Source organism: Ochotona princeps, chromosome 8 (assembly GCF_030435755.1).
Source record: "Ochotona princeps isolate mOchPri1 chromosome 8, mOchPri1.hap1, whole genome shotgun sequence".
NCBI lineage: Eukaryota > Metazoa > Chordata > Mammalia > Lagomorpha > Ochotonidae > Ochotona > Ochotona princeps.
Window position 1 is genome coordinate 50,946,306 of NC_080839.1, and position 13,846 is coordinate 50,960,151.

At 40.8% G+C, this 13,846-nt stretch overlaps 1 protein-coding gene across 7 annotated transcripts in view; it reads right to left on the reverse strand.

Annotated features, from left to right (window-relative positions):
- Window positions 1–13,846, reverse strand: part of MTA3 (metastasis associated 1 family member 3) — a 153,846-nt gene that overhangs the window by 53,943 nt on the left and 86,057 nt on the right. For all 7 annotated transcript variants that reach the window (XM_058668016.1, XM_058668017.1, XM_058668018.1 and 4 more), the window contains exon 8: window positions 13,217–13,316. In XM_058668016.1, coding sequence (XP_058523999.1) covers window positions 13,217–13,316 — 100 coding nt within the window. The remainder of the gene's footprint in view (window positions 1–13,216; window positions 13,317–13,846) is intronic.

Sequence of the window (13,846 nt, forward strand, 5' to 3'; positions counted from 1 at the left end):
TCAAAGCCTGGCCTTTCACTCTGATCTAACACAGATCAGCACAGAGCCAAGAAGTTGGCAGAGACATCATATTCCACCTTCTTCTGAAACCTCATCCCACCTCGACCCTTTCTTTTCCATAAGAGTTGGTCATACAGAGGTTTTCCCCAATAACTCTGCTGATTGACAGTGGCCAACGTATGCTGCTGTCCAGGGAATTCAGGTTCTAGTATGTGGCATTACCATGACAACAGATAACTGATACACACATATATTAATACAAGCAACTGACAGGCCCAGTTACAAGTCTACAAGACTATTACACACATACAGCACAAATTACAGCATTCAAAACACACAATCTGTTTAAAACTTAATGAGCATATGCTTTTTTTCCAAGCAGAAGGTGGATATAAACCCATACAAGTCAATTTCAAACTGTGACCAAGGCATAATCTCTTCTATATAAAACAGAAGTGTGCCATTCATGTTCAGCTTTTCTTAATACATAATAAAAAATAAAAAGCAAAATTGTATCAATTACAAATCTATTAAGACTTTGTTGACATTCACTCTAATCAATCTTCAAGACAGCATAACAAATGTTCTTTTGTATTACTCAAACCTTTTGATTATTATTACAAGAAAGCCACAGAAGACAACCAGCCATGGTATAGCCATAAACAACACATACTCTCTCGCCCTGGCCGTGAATCTATATTCCACGCAAAACTAGACGCTTCAGGCAAGGAGAGATTAGGATTCTTCTGGAAAGAGAATGAGGCAGGAGATTTAGTACCTTAGGGGCATTTCTAGACTGCTACAGGCAGGAATGGACCATGGAAATGTTAAAACTCAGACCTTGAAGCTGCCACAGTGGGAAAGACGCAGGCAGCAAAACACTGCAGGAGATCACATTCCAGGCCTTAAAGGAAATTATAATGCAGTACCAGGACTCATAGCATACATATTCGCTGAACATAATATCCAATTGACACACACATAAGAAAAATACTGCTATGTTAACTACATAATTATTTATGTTAGGAAATAATAATGGTACCATGTTTTGAACAAAATACATAAATTATGGTCTAGCTGCAAATTAGAAATCTGTGTCTTCAATGTTATAATGAAAAAGGTGAAAAATAAAGATTAATGAGCTAAAAATGGTTTAATAAGCTGCAAAGAGTTATCAGAATAAATGCAAAGTAGATGGAAGAAAACAAAGAACAAAAATAAACAGAAAATGTACAATAAAGAAAATCAAACAAAATCCAAATTTCCTTCTTCTCAATAATTAATGACATTCCCCCAGCTATAAGAAAATAAAAAGGACAAACTGGAAATTATACATATAAAGAATACCATCAGCTGAATGAAAAGCTATTTTAACTAATGACACAGCAATTTTTTAGAGATTTATTTATCTTTATTGGAAAGGCAGATTTACAGAGGAGAGACTGAGAAAAAGATTTTCCGTCCACTGGTTCTCTCCCCAAATGGCTGCAACTGCTGGAGCTGAGCTGATCTGAAACCAGGAATCAGGAACTTCTAGGACTCTAGTGCAGGTGCAGGTTCCCAAATCTTTGGGACATCTTCTACTGCTTTCCCAAGCCACAGGCAGGGAGCTTGATGGGAAGTGGAGCAGTTGGGACACAAATCGGCGACATTATGGGATCCCGGCATGTACAAAGCAAAGATTTTAGCCACTAAGCCATTGTGTCGGACCCTTACAGCAATTTTTAAGCTTAAACTTATTATATAAAAAAAAGGGTAATAAGTTTGAAAACTTAGAGGAATACAACCTAGACTGAAAAAAACTAACCAAATTAGACTTACATAGAATAAAAACCTATTTTAATTACATGTCAGCTTACAGCCACAACCTAAATTGAGAGACATTCTACAAAATAACCGAACAGTATTCTCCAAAATGTCATGGTCATGAAACACAGAGGACTAAAGAAGACAAAAGAGATAATGACAACTACATACAGTGAGTCTCCAGGTGATCTTGGGCCATAATTTTTAAAAATCTTTTACTATAAAGGATAATACTGGGACAAACAGCATCTGAATAAAGCTTCTAGATTGAGTAATAATATTATGACAAATATATCTGATGGTTTTTTAAATAATCAGCTTCTTAGAAAATATCCTCTCAAATATGCAGTAGTAAAAGAACATACATTCCAAAACTTACTCTTAAACTGTCCAGAAACAATAACACATCTACAGCATTACAGTTTATGCAAGGTGTTACAGCCAACTGCACTTGTGACAGTGGCCCCGCACAGCCTGGATGTGCACTAGGCACAACCATCCAGGCTGATGCTAGCACATTCCATGATGCATTCACAATGATGAATCACTCACTGACACATTTTCAAGCTGTATTCCCATAGTCCAGTGACTCCTGATGATAACCATTTTAGACGGGGGTCATTATTGCAGACTGAGCTTCCACAGTAGACCCCATATGACTACAAGAATGGATTTGCTTCTGCTAAATGCCTTGTAATCAAACCTCTCAAGAAGCTCATAGCAATCAACCAGACAAGGTGGTTTACCTGAGCAAGTCTGAGATGATGTTCCCTCTCTTCTAACCTGTAAGCAAAGCATCTTTGATGAAACTAATCTGCTTCTTGCCCCCCATTTTGGTACTGACTAGAAAGTCTTCATCACTTCTCTGCTGAGCTCATCCGAATAATTTATATTTTATTGTATGAGGTGTTACCTGATCACAGAACTGCACATAAAAGCCAATAAGACCTCTAAACTAAATGTTTACATTTTGTCTGTTCTGTATTTTAACAAAGAAAAAAAGAATGATAAAGCAAATGAGATAAATATGAAGACAAAATGAGATTAAAATGGCACCAATTGGGGAATCTGGTTGAATGGACCACAGGAAGTTCTTACACTATTCTGCATTATCCCAAAATACAAAGTTGGTAAGTTTTAAGAAACTGTAGGAACTGGTATGGGGTAAAATATGCTAAGCTGTCACCTGCAACATCAGCATCCCTTGTGAGCATGTCTGTATCCCAGTTGCTTTACTTTCAACCCAACTGCTTGCTAAAAAGCAAAGGAAGGAGCCCAAGTGCCTGAATCCCTGCCATCCATGTGGAACACTGGGATGGAGTTTCTGGCTTGACTTCGGCTTAGCCCAGTTCCTGCCACTGATGCCATTTGGGGAGTGAACTAGGGGATAGAAGATAGGTCTATCTTTATGCTTCTATATCTTTATGCTTTGGGCATATATATATATATATATATATATATATATACACATATGTATGCATATATATACATAAATGTGTATATTTATACACACACACACACACATATATATGCTTTGGGCCATCCTCTACTGCTTTTTCAGGCCACAAGCAAGGAGCTGGGTGGGAAGTGGAGAAGCCAGGACTCAACTGGTGCCCATATGGGATTCCAGCACTTGCAAGGTAAGGATTTAGCCAGTAAGCCATTGCACCAAGCTCCTAATAAATTTTAATTTTTTATAATGTTTATTTTTACGTTTTTATTTTTTATTATGTTTATTATGTTTAAATAAGCTCAAATGTATCATGCTAGCCCCTCAAACAAATAAATCTTAATTAAAAATCACAAGCCTTCATTAAGTTGTATTTATAAATCCAAATCTCTTTATTAATAATCCTAAACAAAGCTGTTCAGTTAATACTGTATTTGCCCCAGCATCAGATCTACAGTGATTTCCTGAGATTTCCTGAATCAATTTTGCATTCACGTGGGAAAAAGTAAACTAAAAGGTAGTATTTACCTCTCTCCCAATCCCCAGCCCTCACAAAACAAACAAACAAAAAAACAAGCACACTGGGTTAGGGGCAGACCCATTGCCTATCAGCAAAGATGTCAAGATGCTGGTTAGGATGTCCACATCTGTTAGCCAAGTACCTGGGTCTGACAGACCCCAGGGGCAGTATAAAGGACCTGGATAACTTTGTTTCTGCCTCCACAAATCCTGAAGACTGAGATCCGTGATCCTGGCTTTGGTTTGGTGAGCAGTTAAGGAGAGAACCACCAGAGGGAGGTGTCTCACACTCTATTATGCCTTTCAAACAAGGTTTTTTTTGTTTTGTTTTGTTTTTTTCCCCCAAAGCATGCCTTATGTAGAATATTATTGCTTTAATGATACAGTTAGCAGGAAGGGAAATGGCATGTTTCTTGTTTTTCATCATTCCTCTGGTTCATTAGTAACAATTCTGGTTTTATATCTTAGGAGACTGAATTTTGTTAAAGTTATATGAAATTGTCAGTTTATCAATTTTATGATACATTTTATCATTTTGAACGCTAGATTTCTAATGATAGTTGATACACAATATGTTAGTCACAAGATTTTTATAATCTGCTGTTGTGTCAAAATGACCTTCAAAGTTTCAGTACTCTCCAGGCCCTAAAAGAAACATGTGATCTGAACAGTATTCACATATGAAGGAGGAAAACACCTTACTACTGGATAGCACTCCCACAGAATTAATATCTAAAACATAAAATTTTGTTATTGATACAGTTTTCTTCCTAAGTTACTTCCAATAAAAAACTTCTTCGTAAAATTACAACATGTTTAAGGGTAAATTAATCATCTTAAAGGAAACACTTCTTTGTTCAACCATTTTAAATCTTGCCATGACTTCCATGTAATATACTGAAAGGCATGGCTAACCATAGCCTAATCACCATTTTTAAACTGATTATCTACTATAATGACAATTAAATAGTATGATAAAATTTCTTTCAGACGATCAAAAATGCTATAAAATCAGAAGTGAGTCTCAACAAAGATTGGGAAGGGGAAAAAAACCACAAATACATCACAGCCACCTTCATCTTCTCAACAATTAGAACATTTGTAGACTTGGACACTGAGCCAGATATCATTCTCAGTGTTGCCTGATCATCACATCTCATCCTCAAGGTGATGCCACATGGGGCCTCAGACCAACTTCTGTGGTGGCTGGAAACAGAGTCCAGAGACTCTAGGCTCCTGGTTCTGACCCTGCCATTAATTACGCCCAAGTCCTTATGTGATTTCCTTCATTGTTTTCACCATCTGTAAAATAATTTACCCAAGAAGATGTCTAAGGTAACAAACAACTCAAAAGCCATTTTTTTATTATTGCTTCTAAAATGATTTAGTCCTCAGATCCAGGCAAAAGCAAAAAGCCAGAGCTCTCCAGTGTGAAGCTCTGCTCCAGCCATCATTCCTTCCCTAGAATGCCCAAATCAGTGAGCTCAAGCCACAGGGCACATCCTTGATCAGGCAGAATCAGGCTAGTACTTCCCCTAGCTAAAGAATTCCGTTCTTTATGTGTATGCAAGGGTGTTATGTTAGCTTTGTAAATATTTCCCCCCCATATTGTAGATGTATTTTACATTTTATGAAACAAAGGTGGAATTTATGAGGTCCCATGTGCTCAATGTTTTTAACAATTGTAAATCTTACATACGTTAGATTAATAGCAGTTGTAATTCACAGTTGACTCATTGTGGACATATTAATGTCTCAGAATCCAAAGAGGGTCTACCTACAGCTGGATGAAGTTTGAGTAATCAAAGCAACAACCCCCACACTAATAGAATCATATTATTTAGTGCTACTTCATCAAAGACAGACAACAACAACAGGGTGGAACAGTAGACTAAGCCACTTTTCGGGATGCCTGCATCCCATACTGGTGTTACTGGTTACAGCCCCAGGTTTTCTGTTTCCTATTAATGTGCTTGGGAAACAACAAATGATGGATCAAGTGTGTATATTCTTGCCACCTTTGTGGGCAATGGACCAGCAGATGAAATAGCTCTCTTTTCTCTGTTTCTCTTTCTTAGTCATTCCGCCTTTCAAATAAATATATGAATCTTTAAAAAAGCTTTTCCTTAAATCTGAGGCATTAACATGATAGCACATGTAGAAACTCCACACCCAACATCATATAATGGGGTAATAACCAAAACATAGGCATGTTAAAACACTGCATAAAACTACTTGTAGGCTATATGTATAAGGTATTCGTCCATTTCATGTTTAGATTTGGGTCCTATTCACAAAATATCTCATTATGAATACATAAATATTTTAAAAGCCAAAATACTTCTGGCATCAAAATCCAAACCATTTTAAATTTTCATTAATTTATTTTCATTTTATCTCAAAGAACAGACAGTGAGAGAAAGGGAGAGATCTTTTATCTTAGTTGGTTCATTTCCACAAACAACCACATCAGCTAGGGCAGAGCTGGGCCAAGCTGAAGCTAGGAGCCCAGATTTCAAATCAGGTCTTCCAGATGGGTGGCAGGGGACCCAAGAACTTGAGCTTTTGCCAGGTAACTCGAGAGGTGCCAATTAGCAAGAAGCAAATTTGTCATTTTAATGAGAATGAAGCAGAAGAATAGGTAATATATAAGAGATAATTTGATGGGGTAGAGTCAAGAACAGACCTAAATTCTATCCCAATGCCAGCTCAACAAATGTGGCAAAACACCATTTCCTGAGCTTCGGTCTACCTCTGCTTTAACAATTTACCACAGTACTAAATAATTTAAGAAGCAAAGAAATGGGCAAGCATTACAGAAAGAATATACAATATTGCATTTAAACTAGTTAAGACATATAGGTAGTATGCTCATTAAAAGTTTTTTTAGGGCCCGGCGCAGGAGCTCAGCAGCTGAAGTCCTTGCCTTGCATGGGCCGGGATCCCATATGGGTGCCAGTTTTAATTCCGGCAGCCCCATTTCCCATCCAGCTCTCTGCTTGTAGCCTGGAGAAAGCAGTTGAGGACAGCTCAGGACTTTGTGGCCCTGCACCGGCATGGGAGACCTGGAGGAGGCAGCTCTGGCCATTGCAGTCGCTTGGGAAGTGAATTATCAGATGGAAGATCTTCCTGTCTCTCCTCCTCTCTATATATCTGACTTCACAATAAAAACAAATAAATCTTTTTTTAAAAAAAGTTTTTTATACATAAGATTGACAGAAACAAATAGTAACTATTTCAAGCTATCCTCTTCAATAAAGAAATCCACTTGTAGTCCCACACATTTCCCAGTAGTGGGAAGCAGAGAGTTGCTACAGCTGCACACCAACAGCCATGCTTGAGCTCTGCATTCCCTATTCAACCTGGAGGAACATCAGCCCTAAACCACAAGGACACAGCACTATCCCAGCAACAGACTTTTCTCATTTTGTTCCTTGTACCAGGTGGAGAGATTTTGCTGGATTATCACAGACAGTATCTCCACTTACAATTTGAGAAGCATTATCTCAATATATTGGGAACCAAGTAATCAATGATGTATCTATAAAATACAAGATCACACATTAAAAATTACTAATAACAAAAACTTGGGGCTGGTACTGTGGCATAATAGGGTAAGCAACAGCCTGTGGTGCTGGCATCCCATCTGGGCACTAGTTTGCACTTCCCATCCAGCTCCTTGCTTATGGCCCGGAAAAGGATCAGAGGCTGAAACAAGTCCTTGGGCCCCTGCAAACACATGGGAGACCTGAAAGAAGCAACTGGCTCCTGACTCCAGATCAGCTCAGCTCCAGTGACTGTGGCCTTTTGAGGAGTGAGTCAGCACATGGAAGATCTCTCCCTGTGTCTCTGTAACTCAACCTTCCAAATAAAAATTTAAAAATAAATAAATATTTCAATTTAAAAAGCTTTCTAAGTTCATGATGACAGGAGACAATGTTTACATTATACCATCCACAAAACTGGGAGCGGGGACTACAGCACAAAACTATGTATTAAAAAGAAAGTTCACAAGTAATGACCTATCAGTTTTTAAAATCAATTAAATTATGGAATTTATAACTGAATCAATAGAACACAAAAGAATAAAAAGTCCAGAAGCATACCTAAGTATATCATGGACCTTGAAACATGGTTATAAGGGTCATTACTAATCATGAAGATGGGCCCAGCGCAATGGTTTGATTGCCTAATCCTCCTTCTTCTACTATAGGGATCCCATATGGGCACCAGTTCATATCCCGGCTGCTCCACTTCCCATCCAGCTCCCCACTTGTGGCCTGGGAAAGCAGTCGAGGACAGTCCAAAGCCTTGGGACGTTGCACCCACGTGGGAGATCTGGAAGAAACTCTTGGCTTCTGGCTCCTGGCTCCTGGCTCCTGGCTCCTGGCTATGGATCAGCTTGACTCCTGGCTCTGGTTCGACTCAGTTCCAGGCACTGTGCCATTCGGGGAAGGGGGTGTACTAAAATGGACAAACTCGGTGTGTTTACTAACATGACTAGATCTCAACAGGCCAATGATAAACAATATACAGCAAATTTAAATACATTTAAAACACTGACTGTGCTGGGTCTGGATATATAAATACCCAGAACTGTAAAACTACAGACTATTCACAGTAGGTTTGCAACAGTGGCCTTGCTGGGCAGCAGACAGAAGTGAAGAGGGTGGGAGGCATAGCTGGCACAAGGAGAGTAAGATTTTGTAGAAAATACTAAGGCCTTCAAAATCAACTATAATCACAAATTTTTTTAAATCTGGGCCCGGCATGGTAGCCTAGTAGTTAAAGACCTCGCCTTGCATGTGCCAGGATCCTCTATGAGCGCCAGTTTGTATCCTGGCTAATCCACTTCCCTTCCATCTCCCTGTTTGTGACCTGGGAAAGCAGCAGCGGATGGCACAAAGCCTTGGGACCCTGTATCCGCACATGAGACTCGGTAGAAGCTCCTGGTTCCTGGCTTCGGATCAGCTCAGCTCTGGCCATTGCAGCCACTTGGGGAATGAATCAGCGGACAGAAGATCTTCCTTTCTGTCTCTCCTCCTACGTGTATCTGACTTTCCAATAAAAATAAATAAATCTAAAAAATTTTTTTAATCTGAAAAAATGAAAACTTTAACATTTATTTGAGGTAAGATTATGTAGAATCATATTACACTAGGGCCTGGTGCAAATAGCCTAGCAGCTAAATTCCTTGCTTTGAACGCATCGGGATCCCATATGGGCATCAGTTCTAATCCTGACAGCCCCACTTCCCATCCAGCTCCCTGCTTGTGGCCTGGGAAAGCAGTCAAGGACGGCCCAAAGTCTTGGGACCCTGCACCCACATGGGAGACCCAGAAGAGGCTCCTTGCTCCTGGTCTCAGCGCCGCTTTGGTCATTGTGGTCACTTGGGGAGTGAATCTATAGGGAAACATAAGAGGCTAATATAATAAGATTTTTTTTTTCTTAAAGATTTATTTTATTTTTTATTGGAAGGTCAGATACACAGAGAGGAGGAGCGACAGAGAGGAAGATCTCCCATTCACTATTTGTTATTTTATTGTTTCTATTGCATAAAAATAAGCTGACAGAAAACCTAATGAAGGATAAAAAAATTTACTTGGGTAAGGAAAACAATGCTTTTTTACTTGCTGTACTACATTTTAATAATATAAGTATATATTAATTTTAAAATAGAGAAAAATATTTCCAAACAGAAAACATATATATCCAAGTGGTGAACAGAGTCCATGCCGCTGTAAATCACATAAATATCTGACTCTGGAAATCCTGACCAATGGTGGCTCGCACCCTTGTTTCTATGGTAAAATACGCTCCAACTTTTGAACAACCAAAAATACTCCTGAACTTCTGCATAAAATATGAATTCACCAATGGAGATAAAAATCTTTCTTCTATAAATAACACTTGAGTGTTTGAGAAAGGATAGAGACAGGGGCTCCATGACAGCTGCAGACCACTTATGTTTTATCCAATTCATAACTGAACAAAAATACACAGGAAGCATAAGGAACTAATCTGAAATTCCTTTCAGTATGTTTTTCTACACATCACAATGAACATTTCCTGGAAAGCATTTCAAATTGGTCTAAACAAGAAGGTAACATAACCTATCATAGGCATATTGCATTCCATCACAAAACAAAACTGAAGCTTGTATTGTACGTAACAGACAATGGTCAAATAAACTTACTAAGCTTCAATTCTCTCATTGGTAAAATCCGCATCCCTACCATGCTTATCACACATGGCTGGGCGAGCAAGCGGTAACAAACACACACTAGGATCAAAGCCCAGACTCAGAGGGTATTAGTGTTTAATTAAACTGAAAATAAGAAATTTTACTTCATCATAAAGTGAAAAAAGGATGTATATTTAGAAGACAGCTGCTACAATGTAATGAAATTTAAAAAATAGTAAAATGCAGGATCTCTTTTAGTGTAGACACAAAAACATTATTCATGCTGAATAATAACATGACAACAGAGTAACTCCTACTTCAACAATTTCAAGACATGAGACGGCTCTCACTTTAAAAAACTAAAACACTGTGCAGGCTGCACACGCATGTAAGTACGATAAACAGAACACAGAAAAATGGCACACCCTTGTTTTAGGCAGCTATGTAGGTTGTCTTGTACCTAGGCAAGTGTTACAGTGCTGGAAGAAAAGCAGCCAATAGCTGATACACATTCTGGGCTTGGTTAATGCCAAATTTGTGTTAACTATCCTAGTATGCCAGAGAGTTACCTGTTCTTTTTCTTTTTATTATTATTATTTTTTCTTTTGGTCTAAAATATGTGGGAGGGAGCCAGTTGGTCCTGTTGGAAGATGATCTGGCAGCCTACACCAGCAGAGAGGCTGTCAATTGCCTGAGGAAGGACTTTTGGGAATGTATGGAGTAGGGACTGCCAAGGAAATATTTTACAGGCCTGGAATGACTTCTGGGGACTTCTGAGAGCTTCTGTGGAATGTGCCACTGCACTGAGAGGTAAGCGAGGGAGTTGAGATCCAGTGGTTTAGAGAGGAGAAACCAGAAGGCATGTGCGGATCAAGCCAATGCACTTTCCCCATGGGAGACCTGAGTGGGGCTAGGTGGCATCACCCAACGCCTACCACACTCATGAAAACTATGGCTGTGGGCCACAGTACCCACAGTGAATGTCTGAGCAGTGGATGGCCCATGTAAAACTAGGCCATGACACCAACCAGCATACAATGCAACAGAACCAGTTCTGGGGCAGATTTTATAGGGGATATGTGGGCTCATCCATGTGTCAGCAGTACCAACTGGTTTGCACAAGAGCTGTGGGTGGAGATGGGCTGAAATAGGCATGACCATGGAATTCACTGACACTCACAGGAACTGGAGGTGGGAGCAGGCCAGACTGGCCCAGGCTGCAGCACCTATGGGTGCACCTGAGAATAGTGTATGGAGGCAGGCTGGACATAGCACCTGCCAGTACATGGAAAGATCAGGCCTAGTGGGACACTATGTCAGGCAGAGGCCTAGCACCCAATGGAACACATGAGAGCTGAGTCTGGGAGCAGGCCTGGTGAGGAAACTTGGGGACCTCTTCCACTGGACTGTTGCTCCCACTGGTGAGCATAAAAGCCAGGGCTGGGGAGATGGGCCAAGCCAGGCAGGGCTGCAACACTCCTCAGCATGAGTAGGCTGACACATGAGGGTGGAGGGCAGAGGGTGGTGGTGATAGGCAGGTCTAAGCCAGGACAATCTTTAGCATCCACTGGCATGTGCAGGAGTCAGGACAGGACAGAGTGTGGGTGGCACAAGGCTAGGCTACTTTCCCTGCCAGTTCACATGAGAGGCAAGGATGGGGACAAGCTAGACAAGACTAGGCTACAACACCCATCGGTGAGAGATGGGACTGGGGGCAGGCCAGGGGGAGCCAGGCTGCAGCACCCGCTGGTGAATGCCAAGGTGAGATGGGCCATGCTAGGCTGGACTGCAATACCTACCAGCAAGTGCAAGACCCAGAGCTGGCAGCTAGCCTGGTAGGGCAACTTCATGGGGTGGGCCAGGCTGGAGAAGGCAACAGCACCTGTTGGCATACATGTGTGCTGGGTCTGGGGGTGGGTTGGGCCTCAGCCACAGAACCCATGGAATCCATGAGATCCTCTCATGGGATCCACATGAACTGGATGGGATGTAGGCCAGGCCAGACCAGACTGTTGTACATGCCAGCACATGCAGGAACCAGGGCTGGGGATAACACTGGTGGGGATTATTGGAGGTTACCCCAACTAGACTGTAGTTCCCACTGCTATGCATAAAAACCAGGTCTGTGGCTGGCTTAGTTGGCTAGGTCACAGCACCTATTGGTTTCTGTGGGAGAAGGGGCTAGGGTGGAAATGACCAGACAATTGTATTCATCATTGTAAGCACAGGCAGATGCAAGTGATGGACTGAACTGGACCCACATTGGCTGGTGCACACAGAGTCAAGACTGAGGTCACCTCAGATGAGGTTTCTTGGGGAACTCCACAACTACTCTGTTGAATTCAAACTCCAGCCATGTGTGGTCCAGCTTTGGAGTGCACGTATCATGACTGGCCTCCTCAGTTGCTGATGTCTACTCAGTGGACAGTATGCCAAATGCACATGGGGGATATGATAGTCATCTCATCTAAGACAGCAGAATATGTCAAATGCCTTGGCAAAAGATAGGAAGCAGAACAAGTTGGACAATTCTCCTGGCCAAGCTTTGCAGCAAGTGTCTAAGTGTGTGGATGCACTAAGGTGGATTTTCAACTAAAAGACTTCGAAAGGATTTTCTCAAACCTAGAGCAACGAAACCAACAACATCTCAGAACTATCAAAACCACTCAAGTAACATCTTTGGAACATTTTTTTCCCATCATCAGGGACTGTAGGATAACATCGGATGATTGCCCCTATTCCTTGATACTGATGTAGTCTGGCAGCATGGAACAATTCCCTCCTTTCCCACACCACCCTGCCCTGTGGATTAAGGAGAAAAAGAAAAAAATTGTAAACATTTATAGCACTCACCTTGCTCCATATCTTGACCCTCCCCACCCTAATCAGATGCCCACATAGGCATACATCCTTTTCAACAATGTAAAAACACTAAAAATAAAATTTAAAAATTTTAAAAAATGTTTTAAAAACAAAAAGGTCACAAAGGCAAACAGAGATATTGGAATGGTGACCTATGTCCCCCAGCAGGTTCTCTGCCATTTCATATATGCTTCATGGAACAGAAACAGTCATTCTTACCTATCTCAACTCGCAGAAAGGGCAACTAAGGAGCTCAGTTGACCAACTAGTTAGCCAAATCAAACCAGCAACTAGTAGAGCTAAAAGCCAGAAAACTAGTCTCAAGCCTACAATATCGCTGTTACAACGTAGTAGCAGAAGTATAAATAAATCCCAAATATCAGAAGACAGCTTACCAAAGTGATGTCTCGTGAAGCTGCGGCGGCACTCATGTGTAAACTGGGCTGTCGCACAGAACTGCTGCAATCAAGGGCTCGGGCAAACGTCCCAACGGCCCTGAGCAAGCCACAAACACAGAAGGGAAAATTAAACACATTCGGGGAATAAGTAAAAAATTGTAAAAGAAAAGGCAAAACAAGCTGTTGGATAGTCGAGTGAAATATCAAATAAAAAATGCTTTTGTCTCTCTAAAATTTAACCATTGGCAATTCACATATGGTTCTATACAAATTTTGAAACTTAAAAAAAAATTTTTAACAAAATCTCCCATCTGTTGACTCACTTCCCAAATGCCCACCAACTGCTAGGAATGGGCAGGCTGAAGCAAGAAACAGAGAACTTTAAAGATGTATTTATTTCCATCAGAAAAGCAGATTACAGAGTGAAGAAGAGACAGAGAAAGACCTTCCATCTGCTGGTTCACTTCCCAAATGGCCCCAACAGCTGGAGTTGAGCTGATTCAAAGCCAGGAGTCAGGATCCCATGCACCTGGTCCATTCTCTGCTGCTTTCTCAGGCCGCACGTAGGGAGCTAGATGGCAAGCTGAGCAGCTGGGACACAAACTGACACCCATATGGGATGCCAAA